The sequence below is a fragment of the Cupressus sempervirens genome, chromosome 9 (assembly GCF_028749045.1).
Source record: "Cupressus sempervirens isolate cs-2001-9-10 chromosome 9, ASM2874904v1, whole genome shotgun sequence".
Lineage (NCBI taxonomy): Eukaryota > Viridiplantae > Streptophyta > Pinopsida > Cupressales > Cupressaceae > Cupressus > Cupressus sempervirens.
The window spans coordinates 413,543,121-413,565,365 of NC_143126.1; the positions used below are offsets into that span (position 1 = coordinate 413,543,121).

Consider the following 22,245-nt stretch of genomic DNA (forward strand, 5'->3'; position numbering starts at 1 on the left):
TGAGCATCACCTAGATCCAATGAGTGCTAAGTATTCCATTTCTCTCATGAGAGATGGATTAATGTGAATCACTACTCATGAAACATGGGTCAATGAGTTTGACTCAAAAACTACACAGTTAAATCCTGATAGCAATATCACAATGATTTTTTTGTAGTTTAGAAATGATAATATTTAGGGAGTTCTGGATAAAAATAAAAATCTTGCAATAAAACTTTCATTGCAAGAATTTGTAGTTGTTAGACCAAGTAAGTACCACCAGTTGGGAGCATCCTCCTTGTCATGAAGAGTGGAAATACTTAGATAATTGGTGTGTTGTAAATTCATTTGAGCTACATCCTTCACACAGGATCAGGGAAGAGTCTAGTGAATGCTAGCTTGTACCCTTCACTGTCTTCCACTTCTAAATTACACCTTCTCAAAGAGGGCCTTAAGCCTTTCACGGACTTCCACTTGCAAATTACACCTTCTCAAAGAGTGCCTTAATGCTCCTACTGACTTGGTAAAAGATTGAAAACAAGAAGGTGGGCTAGTGTTTATATGCTCTGTATTTCAGAGTATGCTGTTTCTTACCTATCCATCTTGTTTCTCATTGAGCATTTCTTCCAAGCTAATGTTTATTGTCTTAGTTCTTTCTATTTTTGTGTACCTCCATATCTCAAAATACAATATTTAAAGTTTATTACTCAAATAATGGTTTGTACATAGTTCTGGTAACTTTCAATCTGAGATACACAATGATATATTGTCAAGAGAGCATAACATTATGTGAACAAATATAGACAGATGATTCAGTCTGGACAGTTAAATTCAGAAATGCTTATAATCATATTATATTCCCAAATTAACAGTGCAAGTAGTGAGTTACCATAACATCTGTCATGCACCAAGTATTCCTGTACGGTAGATTGGGTGCAACTTTTGTAATGGTTTTGAGAATGCACAAACCTTAGTAATTGTAATAGTCTAGACTCTACACAGTCTAATTTTCAAAAAGATAAAGTCACACATGATATCCTTCAATTTTTATTTATCAATTTTGCAAGTGATTGGACCTTTAAACTATGTTTAGAATATTTGCATGCATAGTGATGGAGCCCAATTTTTCGGCCTCCATTTGAGCAAAAATGCTGCAAATCACCGCCAAGGAGCTGAAGATATTTCATTACACCCCTGCATCATTCACAATGAGTGAATATAATATGTTCATGTAAGAAGAGAGTGTTTTGTTTATTGCTGATGATGTTATTTACAGACCTAAGACTAGGGAGACTAGAGCTGCTTATGAGGAACTTCTCAGTACTATACAACAGCAAACCAGTGACCAACCACAAGACTTCTTGAGAGCTGCTGCTGATTAAGTGTTAGATGTTCTGATGAATGATAAGATTAAGGACCTTGATAAGAAGAAGGAGATTGAGAAACTTCTCAATTTTTTATTACCTCAGCATTTTGCACAGCTTGTCTCCATCAGTAAGCTCATTAACGATTACCAGGATGCTGGCAAAACATGGACAGCTGTGGAGGCAATTGCTGGGGAAGCCCTTCATTATGATATTGGTGTCGCTGTTGAGTTTGAGGACGAGGAGCGATTTGGATCAAGTACAGTGATGCTGAGGAGGATTATGGCAGGATGCAACTAAAACGGAAGCTATACAGACTGGTGAAATCATAAAAGAATAACATCAGAAGACATGGAACATTCAAACAAAGAAACTGTGTCTTGTATATCAAAGACTCTACAGGTTCTCTTCTGAGACGCATGACAGGCTGCACTGGAAAATAAAAGAAAATGTAGGTAGTGTCCAGAACAATACAGTTATAAAAAAACAATATTTGCACAGATCTTTATCAAGCATGCGAAATCTGGAGATGATTGAAATGTTTCTGAACACAGTCACGGATAAGGATACAAATTGGATGATATCATGGAAAAACCTGTTCCCCATTCATAGTCTGTTCATTTTCCATGAGCACTAACGAGGCTTAATAACTCATAATTTATATCAAGAGCACCATGGAAGAATTATGCTTAGTAGTTGAAGCTTGGAAGTATGTTCAGGATATAAAAATATGCATATGATTGAAAGCGCATAAGTATGGGATTGAATTTCCTGACACTTCACGGGATATCCTTCAGTGATGATATTTTCCTAAGGATGATGAAATCTAACTAGCATGTTCCGCATACCATATGTATTTATCATGGACGATGCACACGATGGGACAGCAATAATAAATAATTGGTAAGAAAATATGAGTATTGGAAGAGCGTGGTAAAGACATTCACGAGATGAATTTGCACACAGGGAAGTTCACAACCATAGGTGTCCTTAACCATCTGCTATGTCATCCAAAGCCATGACAAGCATAACTCAGAAATCGTGTCCTCCATCAGAAGAAATGTTTTTTGTGATTCTCACCTGGAAGTCAAAGGAACCTGCACGATAATAGGGTTAACACTTGCACATGTGAAAGGCATTCTTCATAAAGTGTATAAAATATTCAATTCTTAGAAAGAGTTGAACAGCAGTTGGAAATCTTCGAAGAATAGATAGCTAGAAAAAAAACTGCTGCAAAATCCTCAAAAGTTTCGGAGCTATCACTGAAGCAGATGCAATCCGTAGTTTTGTTGAATATTTATCACATTCACTTTGTTGCATCGAGACTTAGAGATGAGGATCTCCACCATCACCTGTTTCTGATTGCAACCCTATAGCAAAGGAATTCATTGATTTCCTCGTAGTGGCCACATGAATAAGGTGCAAAATGGTTTCAGCGGGAACCAAAAATGAGATCTTGTGAATTGACTGGCAAATGAATATTATAAATCTTGCAGCCTGATATGAAGGTTAAAAATATAAATATAACTAAGCTCCTTATTCCATGAATTAAAGTCATTTGAAGTTTAAGGTTGCAATTACATTAAGGGAAACAATTTAACGTAATTATATTTAAAAGGGGTGTTATTTAGATATGACTTTTCACTTTGGAAAGTCACAACTTCAGGAGTAAGATATAAATAAAGATTATTTCATTTTCAACAAAAGACATATTCAACAAGAGACACAATGCGTTAAAGTTCTTGCCAATAATTGGAAAAGAAGGACAATGGAGATTTATAGATGGAAAGGAAGGATATGAAGAGAGAGCTGAAAAAGAGAATGATATTTTATAATATGGACAATTAAAGGTAGAATGATAGAGTTGAAAGGAATTTAAAAAATATTAATAATTATATTATTATTATTTTTTCTTTGATGGAGGTCATCCACAAAGAAGTTTTAGGTACCTAATACGGGCTCACGCGTGCTTGAAACCTCTTCGACTAAGATTCAAGGACTAAGGAGCATCCATGTTGCCAAATTCACCAGGGGCACGATCCCAGTCTCATCCCTTATGATGTCTTTGAGCCTTGCACTCAACAAGGCTTGATCTCTGGTGGGCTCTTTGTGAGCCATTCAACTTCACCAGTAAACCAAGGGCCCATTGATATAATTATATTATTTTAAGAAATATATAAATAACAATAGAAATTATACTATATGAATGAACTAGTCATTTCTACCAATTCAGTTATAAGTTGAATATTTGAGTTAAAATTTTTTTTTGTTGATTACTTAATTCAAACTACCAAAATATCTAATTAGTTTTACAATTTGTAAAATGGTGTAAGAAAAATTAGAATAAGATTGTAAAATAGTAGCTAGTAAAATATAGTGTAAACTTAAAGAAATAACATTTTATAAATGACAAAAATAAACATCAATGTAAAACTAATCAATATATTTAAAATAAGAAATATAAAATATTTATAGAAAAATAGATAGTGATAATTAATATTGATTAGAGATTCATTTGTGAGGTGGAAGATAAAAATGATTATTTTTTTGAAAAGTTAATCCACTTGTCACAAATGTGGAAAAGGTAAAGTTGTAATTAATGCATGATAGACTTGTTAGAAAATATTTGTATTTTCTTACAAATGACAAAAATAAACATAAATGTAAAACTTGAAAAGTTAATCCACTTGTCACAAATGTGGAAAAGATAAAGTTGTAATTAATGCATTCATTAATGCATAATAGACTTGTTAGAAAATATTTGTATTTTTGTTGGAGAAAATTGAATTTTCTCCCTACCAAAAATAGTATGGTCCAATAGAATGAATGAAAAATGTGATTTAGAAAATAATGAAAAAGTAAAAAAAGACAAAAACATTTGAAGTTTCTTTTGATCTTTTAAATCTTGTGAGTTGATTGATGAATTGAATTGAAAAATTGAATTTAATGATTCCAATACTTGCCACTTTCTTGCCAAAGGTAGGAACTAATAAGTAAAAAGAGAAATATTAGAACGTGAGGAGTGAATGAGAGGTAGAAGGAGAAAAAAGGAGGAATAAAATCTTATTTGCAATTTGGATATGTAAAATATTGTAAATAAGTAAAGATAATTTGTACTCATTTAATAAATTTAATGCAAGAGCACTGTTTTGCTTATTCGTCTTGAAAATTGAAGTTCAGATATTTTGTTCAGATTTGTCCTCTGAGATTATTAATTTTAAATCAATTGCCGCTAACAGTGAAGAAGATTGATTTTAAATACATATCCTTGATTATCAAAATTTGCACACGAAATGTTGTCTATGGGAAATTTTCTAATTGGTTTTCCGAAAAAATTAAATTCAGTTAGACTAGGATTTGTGTTGCCAATTGAAGTTTTAGTCTCTAAAGTAGCAGATGGTGTAATATTGTCTCACAGGGTTGTACATAAGAATCTGAAGAAGTTTGACTCTATTTGCCCAAGTTGGATTAAGGGACTAGTCTGCATTTTATGTTAAGAAAATGGGTTAACATCTGAAGTCTTGAAGTTTGATATTCCCTCATATCCATTATTTATAAACATTATTCCTGCATTCAAATAACTTTTATTTCACAAACAAATATCAGAGCATTATCCAAATTTCATTTTGAACAAGTTTTAAAGATTTTGCCAGCCTAAGAATTCATATTCATCAAATTCGCCAAAGAAAAACTTTGAACCAAGGGACTGCAGTTTGAAGTGAAGGTTTACCCGCCTAGGTGTGGCGAAGTCTGAAGTGCAGGGGAATTGAAATCATTCCTGTTCGTTGGCCAGAACTGATTGGACAATCCTATCAGAGAATTGGCAAAGCTCCTGGATTTCCAAATTGTGGTTTTGGGAATCAACACAAAGTAACCACTCAAATATTATATTGCTACTAGTTTTATTTCATTCTTCTTTCCTTTTTAGTAGGATTGCCATCAAAATGTAATTTGCCTTTTCAGACCATAGTTCCAATCTGATTATTAACTTCTCGCAGCAATATAGAGCATACTTATAATAGCCATCTATACTGTCTGAATGTAATTCCTGTATTCTTGAACATTATGAGCAATGCTAGACGATTATAATTCGTATAACTTCATATGAGTTCATTTTAGGAAATAAAAACCTACAGCATAAGCTGTATGTTCAATATGTCTACTTGTTCTATATTAGTTTATTGAGCTTCTCATATCTCGTTATGTTCAACAAGATTTCAGATTTGTTTCAGCAATTAATGCTGAGCTTCATTTTTGTAAACAATATCACGATGTATGTTCTTTTAATAGTAATTTCTCTCTGTCTATTGTATCCTATTTTTAATGAGGACTCTTCAGTATCTGGTTTTTCCGAATTGAAAAGACTTATGCATGAATTTCTTATGTTCTGAAATTGCAGAGATTTCATTCGTTCAAATTATAAGGATTTGAAGACCCTAAATCCAAGGTTTCCAATTTTAATTCGAGAGTGCAGCGGGACTGAGCCAAGAATCTGGGCTAGATATGGTAAGCTTCCTACATTACTGGGGAATGTAACCTACAATTTTAGGGTCAAATATGAAGCTAAAGTGGTAGCTTCCTTAAGAGTCATGCAATACGTTAAATCTCAAACATTTGAATTTCCCTGTAACAGGCTTAAAACATTTCGTAGCTTATAATTGAAATTCTGTATAATGAGTTTTTGATAACTTTTTATGTACAATCAATAGATCTGGTGTTTGTCATGACTGTAATAGTTGGAGGAGATATAATGGAAATCAAAGCGAAAGCAACAATTGAGAGATGGTTCACAGTAGGAGTGAGAAAACAATTTGAATATACTGTTCTGCCACCTTGCTTTAGGCTAGGGAAAGATCAAAGAAGGTAATGATATTAATGTCCTTCCACCAACTGATTTTTTTTGATGTATCTGCAAAGGGCATTTTAAGGAGAACACAATTGCATGTTGCATAACATGCAATTTCATTAGATACTGGAAATTATTATGGGCACGGGGATTATATCCCTTAACAATTTGGGAATTGCTCTAGAAAATTACAAAAAATAAAGTTAAATGTTAACGGTTTGAGTTCAGTTCCAAGTTCAAAGTTCAAAGTTCGAGAACTGATTCGCAAGTTAGTCAAAATTTTGGAACGGGGGTTGGCTTCGTTAGTACAAAAACACACACACACATATATATACATACATACATACATACATATATATAGGGCCCTACCCTACCCTACCCTACCCTACTATTATAGCCATCCTATCCATCCCCGCTATCATGCAGCGGTAGGTAGGTAGGTACGTATGGTCTGTTTGGGGGCCCGCCCTTATAATAGTAGGGTAGGGGGTAGGCGGTTGAGGCATGTTACGTATAGAATCTAGGTGCGGCCCTATGTATATATATGAGGCACGAGTTAAAATTAGAATGTAGCATAGTAGCATAAACACATTTAAACAACAAAAACACCATTAACTTGTAATCATAGTGATCATAGCATCATATACTTTAACTAACAAGTTCAAAATCAAAGATTCAAAAGATCAAAAATAAATCATAGCATCAAGTTCAAGTATCATTTTTTCATGTTCATTGTTCAACGAATGGAATAAAAAACTATTAAAATTCTAAGTGCAATCTTCATGTTCTTCATCATATACATCTTCATCTTCTTCTTCTCCGGTATTAGTTGACTCAGCAATGGATCAGCAGCAGTAACAATGGTATTGGGATCAAATTCTTCATAAAATCATCTAGTGTAAGCTGAACAACGGAAGCATCCAAGAACGCAACCTTTGCATCTACATCCCATTTTTTTGTATTCTATATTCTTGTGAGAAAGAAGGCACAAGTTGTAATGCACAAATATCGGGTTCTCTAGTTTTTTGATTGCAACCTATTGCACTTCACTGAGTGGATGAAAGAATAGTTGCATCCAATTTCTATTAGATGCAGAAGAACTAGCAACCTATGAAGACAACACACGGTAAACAATTAAAAAAGAATTAATATTCAATATATATATATAAATTACTTTCCTAGTCATGATTCTTCTGAAGATAAAGTGAGCTAATTCTTAAAAAAAAAAACTTGTGATATAACTTTGATTGCAAGAGGCTGCAATGTTTGTAATCTTTGGTCAGGTAGGTACCACCAACTATGAGCATCCTTCCTGAACCGATGACGAAGAGCAGTGTTACTTAGACCTCTAGCATTCACAAATTCTATGAACTCATTCGTGATTACATCTCTCATATCATCATCAAGAAAGAGTCTTCTAAATGCTGCTTGGTACTTGTCAGACACTTCTATATTTCTATAGGGAGGCAATTTTTCTGGTAGATCACAACATTGAGAGCTTTAGTATTTGGGCGTCAAGGCATATCTCCTTGTCATTTATAATTTGCTTGATATTCTCAGGCATTGAGTCTATGCCATCATATATATCTCCAAGGCAATGCCTATCCATCTCAGTGTACCTAAGCATGCTCATAATGAGCACGGTGAACTTAAGGAGATATTCCACACGTTCCCACCATGAGTCGTCCAATACCCTTTGCTTAGTTTTCTTTTCCCTATCAGTCTTCCTTTGCTTCCATACACCCCAATTGTGGCTGATTACCATACCTTGCAGTGCCTCTTTCACTTGCATAGGTTGTCTCAATACAATTATATTTGATGCAAAACAAGTCTCAGCAACCCGTGACATAAATTAGAGCAAAAAAAACTATTAGATACATATTTTAGAAAAGCATATACATTGCACAAGCAAAATATGAAAAATCAGAAATTGTCAAATATTAAAAATTAAATTACTAACTTGAGCTCAATTTCATTACTTTCAGTAGCTCTAATTTTGAGTAGGTTCTTAAAAGGGACTGAGTCATGTGGTGGTTTGTGACAAGCATTTGGGTGTCCCTAGCCTCTTCATACACTGTTTTGATCCATTCAATTTGGTTTCCAATCTTTTGTAGCATAAGATTGAGTGAATGGACTGCACAAGGTGTCTAAAAGACATGCTAATATCTCTCTTCAACCAACAACCAGCAGCTCTACAATTCTTTGCATTGTGCGTTATGACTTGGACAATGTTTTCTAGCACCCATCTGTTCAATGGACTCAATTAGGATATTAGCATTAAATGGCCCATCTTTTACTTGCTCCTCACAATCCATTGCTTTTAGAATTGCCCCTCTTTAGGGGACACTACAAGGACATTGATCAAGGGACAGTTTCTGGATTCTTTCCGCCCATCCAAAACAATTGTCACCTCTGTCTCAACCCATGATTCCTTTATGCGCTTTAATTGATCTTCAATCAGCTGGAACTCTTGATCCAACAAGGTGGTGCATACATTCTCAAACACCTCGCCACAAACATGCCCTTTCAAAATGGAGAGCGAATAACATTAAAGGACAACCCATTTGCATACAGGTATGTTCCCACCTTAATGTCATCAATTTCACGACTCTTATTTTAAAAAGCAGTTTCTAGCGGTCCTTTTGTTTTGTGTGTAAGGGGTACGGTTTTAGTCTCAGTGTCCGTTGCGGTACTAAAAAGGAGCGGTCTTGTAGCATAAATCTGGGGGGGTTGCATTCCCTTTGCTCTTTTCTTACTTTCATTGCCATTGAGTTCGGTTGCCCTACATCCTTCTCTCTTCTGCTGCCTCGTGCTCTTCAATATATTTTAACATGGTTTCATTTGGTATAGGGGCACTTTTTTTGCTAGGGCATTTCTTGACTCCTCTTCCAGTGTATCCACACAAATGACTTACCACACAATAATAAAAATTATTTATTTCTACATAACAACCCTAACATCTCCAACAAAATGCACCACCTCTTGAAAGGGGTTTTATAATATCTACATACTTCCATAGAGGAGAATCAGAGTGGGGTTCTATTCTTTGTTCGGTATTGCCTATTGATGAAGAGTTAGATGCCATTGCAGTTCCTTTTCCTATGGCAAGCAATTGTATACATGTTCATTTTGTAATTTATATGCAAGAAAATGAAAAATTCTGAAAAAAAGGGAAAGATCTTATGAAGAATGAAAGACAAATGGAAAAAAAAAAAAAAACTAGAATAAAAACAAATGCTAATGGAACAAGAACTTACCTTTTCTAGCCATTTTAAGCTTGTAAATGTGTAGGAATGAGGTACAAACACCTGAAGAACACCCACAAATTAATCTTTGAACTCCTTGCACAACCGAACTCTTGTTCAACCACCTACTTGCTCTTGTTTAAGACAAAATAACCTGTTTGGGAACAAAAAATGACTTTGAGAGGCAACCAAAAGCATTTCATAACAACCTTTTAGGGTTGTTGACGCCAAAAACTCATTAAATTTTGCAAACAAAAAACTTTGTTGCTGTCAGCAGGGCTCAGAAAACGTGGTTCGTGTTAAGTTTGTAGTTGTGATAGAGATCTTTATCTCTGATTTTATGAGATAGAAATATGTTGTTATGACCGTTATTGTCATCTTCAAGTGAAAGAAAAATATTATATTTAAGTTAATATTATGCAAATATACATGTGTCATATGTCATGCAAAGAGGCATGTGAAGTGTTGAATATTTGGAAATATGAAGGGTCTAGTTTTAGAAATTTGAAGAGACCTTCGTGTGTAATATGAAGAGTCTCATTTCAATCTATTTATGAGATTGCACAGTGTATTGTAAGCAATCAAGAGAAACCTTTGTACATGAACATTTTACTAGCAATAAAAAGATATTTTGTTGGTGTAGCTGGGTTTTTCCCTTCAAGTAGAAGGGTTTTCCCAGGATAAATGTATTCAGTCTATTATGTATTGTTTGTGCTCTTTTATTGCTGTTTATCTTTAATTCAGGGTAAAAACTTAACATGGTATAGAGTCAGATTTTGATATCAGCAATAAGGGAGTGTTAAAGTTCTGGAAGTAGCAAGAGATTCTTCATACAGGTGTTTGATGAGTCAGTGTTCTTCATCTTTATTAATATGAATTTTGAGTTCTGGTCGATGATCTTCTTGATCGTATATGTCCTATGATTTTCCTTACCTTCTATGATCAGTTTCCCTACATTTATTCCTGTATTATATGTCTCCTTTGCTGAGATAAAAATTTATGGCACTGTATATGTAATGATGTCTTTTGACCGGTTCAAAGAAGCATATTATTGAAAATTATTGAAGAGTCATCACCATACTCGTAACTGTCGTCTCTTGGCATATTGCGGGAGTCTTCTCTTTTATCGTGAAGTTTCATAATACAGGCTTATTAAAAAGGGCATCTCATGGCAGACTTGGTTTTTGTATGAACTACATTATTATGGATGACTATTTGTCTAATAGTTTCAGTTACTTACTCTTTTGGCTCATGTCTAAGCTGGAAAAGGTTTTATTCAATTTGTATTTTATTTTGATTTGTATTGTGACCGCGAGTTATTGTCAGAGATCGAATTTGGAATTCGGGAAGCACACATTAAAGTTTTGATTTCTCCTAAGGAAGATTGAAATTAGAACCTTGCTCTTGGAGGAAAGGCTACAAGACTTCGGTGATAGTGTGATCGGAGACGATGTTTATTTACTGGAAAGTGTGAACGGGCTGCTCTACTCCGATGAAGAAATCTTGAATCTGATGATTAACTCTGATCTGGTGAAAGTTGAACTAAATTGCCTTGAAAGTGAAGCTCGAGAAAGTTAAGGAGTATTGCCCTCTTACTGCCATCATCTATGTACAATGAGGAGCTCTCTATTGCCGTGAAATTCGAAGGTCTCTTGTATTGGGAATCTTAGGTTCAAGTTTATTCTGGTTGAACTTCACAATGCTGATTGAAATACTCTCGAACTCAGTGGATGGCATTGGCTGAAGCTGTCGATTTACACATGTAAGCATCTTGAATGTTCAACCAAATGTATGATCGCTGTTTGTTTTCTTTTGTGAACATCCTTGAGTCTAGTGTGAATCTGGTAGAATAGGCTTGCCATGGAGATTATTATACATGTTGTATGCTCTACTCAAATTGTAGAATAATGAGTTTGAAGCATCCTCTGTTTTTGTTAGAAGCTTGCCGACATCATCTGAAGTTTGCAGCCAGGCATTCTATCTTAAATAAAGACAAACATTCATCTCATAGAGCGGGTCAAATTATATCAAGTTTTTGTTTTTATGTGGCACGATCGTTCATTTCAAATTCATGCATCTTGTAACGTGCATTCTTTGGCGCACAAGTTTCTATGCTTTGGGATTAGCTGCCCTTTACTCTTCATTTTTGGTGATGGTTCATAGTTTCATCTGTCGTAAATACATGTAATGGCTGATTGGCTGTCTTATTGGTTGCAATCGTTATCATTATTAGATGGTGTTGGTTATAGCTAGTGGTATTTCATCTCTTACCATTATTGAGAGATGATAAGTGTTATGGAAAAGTCCTTTGGTGCAGGCGGATTTTTTCATTCTTCATATTCAGTTTTGTTTTATAAAGTGATGGGTTTGAACTTGAGGCCGCTCTATGTCGAGAGAGCATCATACAATAATGAACTTGCTGAAGGGGAAAAAATGAGCACAGGAATGAGTGGCAAGATGAAGGAGCTTTTGCAGGTTGCAACATATTTTTCATTCATTGTATTCAGGAACTTGTGCATTCATCTGTTGCTATTCAATGTGTGTGTGCTCTAGAAACAAGAATTTGGATTGGATACGCAGATGGGAGGGTGCATGGCATGGAACAAGATAGTAACCTATTGGGAGGATGGGTTGCTCATGGTTCTTATGTGGAAAAGTAGCTGTAATAGGAGTTTGCTTGCTTAAATTCAGAGGAAAACTCGAGATAAGTATTTTATGATAAATCATGAATATTTAGTGTATGCTTCTTCTCTTTATATATGAGTCATTTATAATCTCACTTGATTGTAGGGCACATCAAGATACAATTAGGTGATGATAGATTGTTGTAGTCATGGGACCAAATCTTCATTAAAAGAGAAAGATCTGATACAAGAAATGATAGTCATTTATAATCTCACTTGATTGTAGGGCACATCAAGATACAATTAGGTGATGATAGATTGTTGTAGTCATGGGACCAAATCTTCATTAAAAGAGAAAGATCTGATACAAGAAATGATTCTAGAGGCAGGCTACATGACTGAGGGAGATGTCTTTGAAAGCCCATATGGCAATGAAATTGTTATTAAATTATGATGAAATGTGTCATGTTGAGATTAGATCACAAAGAGATAAGCATTTATGATAGTGATTACTTTTTATGAGTTTTTAATATCTCATATGGTTGCAGGGAACAACAAAGAAGCAATGAGATGAATGTTGCTTTGATGATACATATTTAGAGGAAGACTATTCAGCTTCAGAGGGAGATTACGTGATAGAGGAGATGCCCCACCCTTTGCAAGTTTTAGTCTTATTGTGGTGAGTAAAGTTGTCCTAGTTGAGAGGGAGTCTCTGTTAAGAGAAAATCTCAGTTACTAATGCATTCTTCTCTGGGAGAAGTCTGAGGTGAAGGCCCTCGTTCCACCCTCTGTGAGTAGATACAGTGGACCACCTATTGCGAGTAGGCATGGTGGAAATGTATTCTTCTTTGGGAAAAGTCTGAGGTGAAAGCTCTTGTTCCACCTTCTGTGAGTAGATATGGTGGACTACCGTCTGCGAATAGGCACGATGGAAATGTATCCTTCTCTGGGAGAAGTTCTGAGATAAAAGTCTTTGTTGTACCCTTTGCGAGCAGGCATGGTGAAAGTCATGTGTTGAAAGTCATGTGTGACTCCATTCTATGTGCTTGTGAAGTAACTATGGTGGATTATGTTAGCCTCTACGAATAGGCACGGTGGAAATGTGTCTTTCTTTGGGAGAAGTTTTGAGATAAAAGTCTTTGTTCTACCCTTTGCAAGCAAGCATGGTGAAAGTCGTGTGTGACTCCATTCTATATGCTTATGAAGTAAGTATGGTAGATTATGTTATGCTGAGATAACATATGTTATGTAAATTTATCGTCTTTGGTTGCAACAATGTGTGCATAACCGACTAAAGATCTCTCTTGCTAAGAGGGAGTGTTGAAGTTTGTAGCTGCGAGTAGATACAGTGGACTACCCTCTGCGAAAAGGCACGATGGAAATGTATCCTTCTCTAGGAGAAGTTCTAAGATAAAAGTCTTCGTTGTACCCTCTATGAGCAGGCATGGTGAAGGTCACGTGTGTGACTCTATTCTATGTGCTTATGAAGTAACTATGGTGGATTATGTTAGCCTCTGTGAATAGGCACGGTGGAAATGTATCTTTCTCTAGGAGAAGTTTTGAGATAAAAGTCTTTGTTCTACCCTTTGCGAGTAGGCATGGTGAAAGTCGTGTTTGACTCCATTTTATGTGCTTATGAAGTAACTATGGTGGATTATGTTATGCTGAGATAACATATGCTGAGATAACATATGTTATATGAATTTATCATCTTTGGTTGCAACAATGTGTGCATAACCGACTAAAGATCTCTCTTGCTAAGAGGGAGTGTTGAAGTTTGTAGCTGCGATATAGATCTTTATCTCTGATTTTATGAGATAGAAGTTGTTATGACCATTATGGTCATCTTCAGCTGAAAGAAATATATTATGCAAACTAACATGTGTCATACGTTATGCGAAGAGTCATGCAAAGTGTTGAATATTTGGAAATATGAAGGGTCTAGTTTTAGAAATTCAAAGAGACCTTCTTGTGTAATATGTAAGAGTCTCATTTCAAATTATTTATGTGATGGTGCAATGTATTGTAAGCAATCAAGAGAAAGCTTTTTACATAAACATTTTACTCTCAATAAAGAGATTTTTTGTTGGTGAGGCTGGGGTTTTCCCTTCAAGTGGGAGGGTTTCCCTAGGATAAATGTATTGAGTCTATTGGGTATTGTTTGTGCTCTTTTACTGCTGTTTATCTTTAATTCTGCGTAAAAACTTAACAGTTCGAACTTGGTTCAACGATTAATGGCATGGTCCACCTAGGTTCGAACTTGTTTGAACCAGCAGGGAAAATATTGCACCCTGCCCGGACGAGACATTGAACCAGACCTGAACTTTGAACCAGTCCGAACTTCTGCTGGTCTGGCGTTGCAGGGATGAACCATGGTGACTTAGCTTAAAAACATCAGAAAAATCGGCTTACCTCTTGGAGAGTGGAGAAGCTATTTCGTTTACAAATTGTATTGTGCCTGTAAAATCACAAGATAACTATTTATGAGGGAACAGCAACATGATGGCAGTGGAGAATGCAGAACCCAGGCAGGTTGATGAAGATCAGGTTGCACAGCTGGGTTTTATCAGGCCCCGGTTGGAGGGATGAACTGATCTATATTTACACACAACAATAAGAAGCTAATGGGGCTCACGATGTGTCTGAAGATGACCTTGCTGCTTCATGCCAGCTCAGCATTTTGAAAGGGCTCAAATGTGATTGTTTTATTGTTCTTTGCTATGAAGGTTCTTTTTAATATTTATATTCGTGATGATGTAACAATCAGAAATTCTGTATTCATATTTGTGAAATTGAGAGTTTAAATTTTTCTGTTGAAAATAATTGCATTGTTAACTTATTTAGGTGGTTCTTTTGTTAAGAACTTGTGCATTTTTCTGTTCTGCATGTGAATGTTTAAAACTAAAGCTATTTATTTTACCTTGTTAGCAAGAATCATATTGTCTTTCAAATGTTTTAATACCACATATTGCATGACTATGCCCTTCACTAGTTCTCCAGCCTATATTAATTCCGTAATATTTTTGGAAAACTTTTATCAAGGGCATGGGTCTTTCTGTAATATGTGATACTATTCCTCATATTAGTGAGGTGTTATTTGAAGTATCCACATAGAGAATAGTTTTAAAATTATTAAATCATGGGGCTTTGTTATGGGCCTACATGAAAGCTGTATCAAATCTCTTGGGCCTTAAGTGTACGAGTGCACTGGTATCTGTGACAAGAATTGTTGTAAGGGAAATCCAACTTAATTTATTTTTGCATGGCTGCTTTGATTAAGCTCACTTATTCACTATCAAATAGTGACTATTGTTGGATGTGAAGAAAGCACCTTCACTCTCCTGTGATCAGTTTAATTGTAGATGTTTGGTAGTCTTGCTCAGTATGTCGTATGATATTTATATATATACTGAATTTTGACACGAGGAAGTATCCAACTCTTCAAATAGCATTAAGGTCTTTTAACAACTCTTGATTTTCATCTTTTGTGTGAAACAGAGTATGGAGAAGAGAGGAGTCTGGCATTGGATGGGCTAACAGAAGGGCAAATCACAAAAAAAGTCGAAGAACTAGTTAAAGCTGGTGGCAGATAGTTTCCAATGCTTAGTGTTTGGATGTTAAATTATTAGCTGAATACTGAAATAATTACACTGATGATCACATTCCACCAGAAGCAGACAAACATTTGTTTTCCACTTGTACCTAGGAAGCTTAATACAGTTTCCTTGATCATATTTTAATGTCGAAGTAAAGTAGCACTCCATTCTCAAGGAATTCTTTAATCAACTGCTGTGAACCATCAACCCAACCATTTTTACGAGACTATTATGTGAAACATCCCCATAATTCAATTATCTCCATCCTTCTATCTTACGAGAAGTTTTATAGCCAAATAAAAACCTGTATTAGACAGATCAGTGCATTTTTGCTAATCCTTAGTGAACACAAACACCGATGATTGGAAATCGACATAATTCTCAATAGTTCTTGGTTGAAGTACTGCCTTTTTTTTTTATTAGTTCCTGCCTTTGGCAGGTAACTATTGTTTTCATTCAATGCATTCTACTATTAGCTTGCACCAATCAGATTTTAAAATGGTTTAAATCTTTGTCATACTTATAAAGTCTATTAATTATATTGCATTTAAGAAATTAGAATATTACTATTTATTTGAAATTTGATTGGACCTGAACAAAAAAGGCAATGAAAAAATTAATTTCAGTGTTAAGAAAATTCGTAAAATTAGAGAGCACCTTTTACAGATCACTGGATAAGCAATAAAGTTTATGTACTGTTGTCGTCAGGTTTACATTAATGTGTCTGACAGACTCTTTATTTAAGTTTAATGCTCATTAGAGTCGGTTGATTTTCTATATTTTTTCCCGTGAACTCGTTTCCATTTGCTTATTATGTTTTCTGTGAGCTTCCAAAGTTATGTTAGTTTGTTTGAATGCATTTGGGAAAGTATACAGGAGCTACGGGATACACAGTTGGGAAAGTATACAGGAACTACAGGACAAGACGCTTGGTTTGTGGGTACGACTTCCTTGCTTGATTTTGTCACTGTGATTTTTCTCTCTGAATCTATTTGATGAAGTTTTACAGATTCGGATGTAACACCATAACTATATGAATATCCTTGCCTTTTCTGTTCTTAAGTGTATGACTGAAATGTATCAGGTGAAACAGTAAATTTTTAATTCCTGAGCAGTTCCGCCATTTTCTCCTTTTCGAATTTTAGTAAATTTTGCTTGAAAGCTGTAAATGGGTCATGGCAAGTTTTAGGGTTAAATAATAGGGGGTTTCTATTTCAGCAGATCTAGCGTTTTAAATCTTCCAAACTGTTTTCGTATGTTCTGATTTGCTTGTATTGGAAGGTCCTTGATGTTTGTATACTGCGTTCTAGGTTGTTTTGGTTGAGGTTTTCGAGATTTGGTTAGTAGACATCATGCTTGTATTCAAGCGAATACTTTTCGTGTCAAATCGAATTCTTGTTTTATTATTTTCAGCTCCCTTCGCCCCTCGTTTTTACTTGAAAACCCTGCTCTGCATTGCAGAATAGGTTGCGTGAAAATATTTGAGATTCACCGGATTGCTAACAATTTTAGGCTGCTGAATTACCTATTTTCGTAATTTTTTTTGGCAAGGAAGAGAATTATTTTAATTCTACTGCCGGGGGACTGCGAAATTTGGACTGAAGGCATCATTTTTGCCTTCCTTTTCTGTTCGAAAACTACCGTGTAACTTCATTTATAGACTTTTTTTTTTTAATATTTTAGCACAATCAAATTAGAAGTCTATCCAGAAAATTCAAACGAATCGTAGAAATCTGCTTAATTTGTAACCTGTCAAAGAGCAGATGTATGCTAATATGTGTAGAAAACAATCATTATAATTTATTTCAATGACTTTGGATAATTTTATGTAACTTGTAATCAGGAAGAGCGGTGCAAATGTGTGCTGATGTCTGCAGAAAATTATTTAAATGCAATATTTCAATGTTTTGGATCGTATTCTGTAATGTGTAGTCAGGAAGAGGGAAAATGTATGCTAAGATCGTGTTAGCCAAAATTGTTCTGAGATTTTCTCAAAAGCTTTACCTCAGAAGAAAACATGGGGCAACTTCATAAACCCCTCTACAGCATTCATTCAAATTGAGACCAGAAGACTACATAAACCCCCAATCTACCACCACCGATTCGTGCTTGTAATTTTCTCACCCACCACGTAGTAAAACAAACAAAAGAACAGAGAACCCTGGAAAGATTATAAAAACGAAACAGAATACTGGAAATCTGCTACTAACCATTAGTTAAAAGCATATACTGATGTAATTAAAAATGTCTAAATTCCTAGGCTGACTTGCTGACAATACATCATTGTAAATTACATTTGACATTTTCCATTTTTGTAGAATCCCCACTGAAGAAAGGCGAATGTTAGAAGACCTTGCAGCAGGATTAAAGATTTTCAAAAAGTCCTTTTAGTTGTACGAACCATAGCTTGCATAGGTAGAAGTAAAATGGTTTAGTAATGGAAGACTGAGTGCAGTTAACCTCAGCTTAATTTAATTTCAAAATTCATTTCTCTATGCTTATGCTTATGCTTAAACATATGATGATATGGCTGGAACATAAGGATTGGATTTTTGCTGATACGAACTATAGTAATAATTAGTTATACTTTTTTAATGCTACTTTTCTACATATGCAACTGGTTTTTGTACAACCCACAAAAAAAGATTTGATTTTGAAAGCGCATTACAGACTTTTGGTCCTCTGTTTTTGGAAACATGGTGAGATGTGCTTGGCTCACCTAAGCTATGTTGTTGTTGGTGGATCTTATTGAAAATCTTTCAGTTCAATTATTGTAGCTTTTTCATTATTGACTATAGTCACAAACCTTTTGATCAAAATTTAGTGCTCAAGATCGATCTGAAAAACAAATTAGTCTTCATATTTCTTTGGTCCCTATTTTCTGAAACATGATGGGTAGCTCTTGGGTTCCATAAGTGCTTTAATATGATAGACATTGCTAAAATCTATAGCTTTAATCATTATGACTTTTTCATCATTGGACAAAGCTGTAAACTTCTTGATCAAAATAGATTGCTGAAGACTTGATAAATATATATTGTTTTGTATTATATATGTCTATTTTTTAGTTTAGATATGTTTCTATTTTGATAATTGTATATTTATACTAATTTAGAATTTTGTTGAAATAGAATATAATGCTATTTTTTTACTAATTTATAATATTAACTCTATAGTTTTATATTATTCCTTATGTAATTATATTAATTTAAAAAACTCTAAAAATATCATACATGAACTTAGAAACTTGTTTTTGATTTGAGCTTTTTTCAAATACATTTTACTAATTTATAATAATAAGCTCAATATTTCTTCTTAAAATGTTTTAAATATGCTTTCAGTTGTGCCTTACATCTTTTTCTTGGAATTATTGGTTTAATTTTTTTCTATTGAATTAAGTATCTTTAATTTAAGTTTTAATTTTAGTAACTTAAAGTTCTCTCTTTTCAAGTGTATGATTTGATTTGAGGACAACTATTGTTATGACTCACATAAAATATCAATTCAAAATGGTAATTAAACAACTGATTTAAATTGTTCACGTCCAATCATGATCATTGTTTAATGAATTAATAAGATAGAGATGCCCTTTATTAGATACTCTCTCCCTAATTAAAAAAAAATGCTTCATACAAACTATTGTAATAAATGTTTACATCTAAACACATTGTACACAAAAAAAACATATAATGTCACTTATTACATCGTATTCTTTGATAAAGACCATCCTTCCAAAAAGCAATTACCATATAAACTACTATAAAAATATTAATAATACAAACATCAAAACATTTGATCAATTCCCAAATAGTCTAGATTCATAGTAATATGCCAATGGAGAATAAAATGAAATCATGGGAAAGTTTTAAGTGTAGATACTTAAAGACCCTTTCTGTTCAATAGCCAACATTCTTTCACGCTTGTGCATTTTATTTTATATTGCCAAAAATTGTAACTAGTTCAATTTTCCCTTCATGCAATATTGTTTCACTCAACCATAAAGCATGAAGGCAAGAACTTTGGCGCATGCGCCCCTTGTTTATTATGATTTTGTGCTGATCATCTTGAAGCTGAGAATGGTGACCACAAGAGTCAAACAATCCAGATTTATTATGGCCTTTTATTAAGAGTTGTGTTTCTTGACCCTTGGACTTGCTAGTGACCAACATGATCTCATAGTAATGTTTACTACCTCAACTCGTGAGTTTGCATAGAAATCTATCCAAACGCTAGCAGTTCCCTTTAGCATTCTTGGGAACGTATTCTACTTCAAATGCATTTTTAGGTGTTCTCTAAATTTTGAAGGACACTAAACTAATATCATTTCACTGATTTTTATAATCATTAGTTACAATTGTTTAATTGTGCACTTTAAAAATGTACGATAAGTATGGCTGAATGCAATCTTGAATTTATTTTACAATTATAATAATGTACGAAGCAGTGAGGCTCTCAAGCCATTCAAGTGTCTCAGCTTGTTGATTGCATGATAATGGCCTTCATTGCTACCTTTTCTTCTTCCTCAACATGCTACTGAATGTGGCGAATTAGGAAGATAATATCTCCTTATGAAATGAATGACTGAATGAATGCTTTTCAATGACGTCCATGAGACGAGCAATGTAAGGGACCGAATATTAACTGCACTAGATAATTTTCGAGTTCTTTTCCTTTTCTAATATTTTGATATGTATCTTAACCTAAAAAACCAGCAGTCTGCTTTATCTTATCCCCATCAAATAAGCAATGCATGTTGTCCGCCTTCAAGATGACATCATATAGAGATCAAATGTTGTCGTATGCCGTGCATTTTGAGAGAAAATACCATTATGTTTGAACTGCTCTAGACCTACAAAATATGCAAATTCTTTGCTCCCAAGTCTCTTTGGGCCTCTTCCATCTTTCCGTCTCGCACCTAAGGTGATGAGATTCTGTCCTTAGTTGTGCCACTAATAACCTTGCCTTCCGTTTAATAGCAGCCCCAAGATGCACTTTTTCACCTAGTTCCTTGGTTGGATAAAATTCTTTAATATAAAAAGTTTTCTTCTACTCATATTATTCTTCCACATGGCATTGTGAAACTTCCCTTTGACAAACTTTCTTATGTTCATATTTGTGTTCGGGCAATCTTGTAACTTGATGTTCCATTTAGCAAACCATTTAGTATTTTGCTTCATCCATGTTTTCTTCCTTCAGTTAAGAGCCTCTCCTTTCACTGTTTTTGGCCAACGATGGTCTTGCATGAAATGATGTGAAGCTTTATTGTTTCCTTGGATGTTTTGAAATCTTAATAGTTTTGATACAGTTCTTAGAGAGAGACTTGCTAAAATTCTTGGAGATTGCTAATCCATCTTTGGTAATATTTTGTCTTATCTTTTAGGAGGAGAAAACATGGTCTCATCAGAGGTTTCTATTTAGGTTTTATTATTATGTTGTTTTAGATGGTTATTAACTTATTAAAGATCAACCTTGCGACAACCGTGGTTGCCTTGTCAAATTTATCGTTTCAAGTGCATCCACATCCACGACATTACTACATTAATAGTCCCTAGTAGAATTTAAAAAATAATTATATAATAAAATATTATTAAATAATAAATTATAATAAAATCATATATTAAAGTTAAATGTAAAATGTAAAATGTAAAATAATAATAAATAATAAGACATTTAATCTATTATCAATAAAATAAGATTTAAAATAATTAAATAAAATTACAATGAATGAATAAATATATAAAATCAACAATTTGGGACATTACATTGTAAATATTGAAAGGAATACAACAATTTTAACGATTTGGGACATTACATTATAAATATTGAAAGGAATACAACAATTTTTAAAGAGTTGGGACATTAATTATCAATCGAATTTGACAAATTGGCTCATTCCACACTAACTGTACCCAACACAAAATAACAATAATAATTTGGCGAGGTGGACAAATAATTATCTATCGCTAGAAAGTACACAAATGACAACATAGTCATAGGATATTACATTATCAATCTTGACTTATTTAGATTCAAAAATTCCTATCAATATATAAGGGTCTTCATCATCAATTATTGGGTGAGATCTAAAACTACATTTCTTTGAATATTATAATCTTTTTAAAATATCGAGTATCATTACAATTTATCTATTTCAATAATCAAAATTTGTCATTATTATTTAGAATTGAGGAATTTGCAATTCAAATCTAAGAAAATCATTTAGGAAAATGTTGTGAGTTTTGAATTTGGCATTTTAATGACAACCAAATCAGAATCAAACCTTAGTTATCCACAATTGAAATATACTATAATTAGAGGTTAAAGATCTAAACATTTTGAAATTGAATAGAACTCTTTGCAAGGTATGGACCACGAAACTTTTAGGCAAGTAACAAGCAATCAGACAAAATCCCAATCTTGCTATTGCCATATTTGTAGATAAAACAAAAATTTCACAAAAAATACCAAGGTACTAATAATAAAACCACGTTGAATACAAACTAATGAACTATGCAAATTACAAATTTTTTTAACACTAGATCTGGCAATAGAGGAAGGATTAAGGCAAACAAATGGCATATGGTAGTAAAT

The 22,245-nt window shown here is 34.0% G+C and overlaps 1 protein-coding gene across 9 annotated transcripts in view; it reads left to right on the forward strand.

Annotated features, from left to right (window-relative positions):
* Nucleotides 1–18,318, forward strand: part of LOC149539059 (NADH-ubiquinone oxidoreductase B8 subunit) — a 46,892-nt gene extending 28,574 nt beyond the window's left edge. The window contains exons 2-4 of one of the 9 annotated variants that reach the window (XM_089800405.1): nt 5,743–5,849; nt 16,524–16,594; nt 17,210–17,571. In XM_089800405.1, coding sequence (XP_089656531.1) covers nt 5,743–5,849; nt 16,524–16,594; nt 17,210–17,302 — 271 coding nt within the window. In that variant the 3' untranslated portion in view covers nt 17,303–17,571. Of the gene's footprint in view, nt 1–5,742; nt 5,850–15,556; nt 16,055–16,523; nt 16,595–17,115; nt 17,572–17,972 lie in introns of those variants that run through there. The other 8 variants (XM_089800406.1, XM_089800408.1, XM_089800407.1 and 5 more) reach the window with 8 other exon arrangements.
* The last annotated feature ends 3,927 nt before the right edge of the window (nt 18,319–22,245 follow it).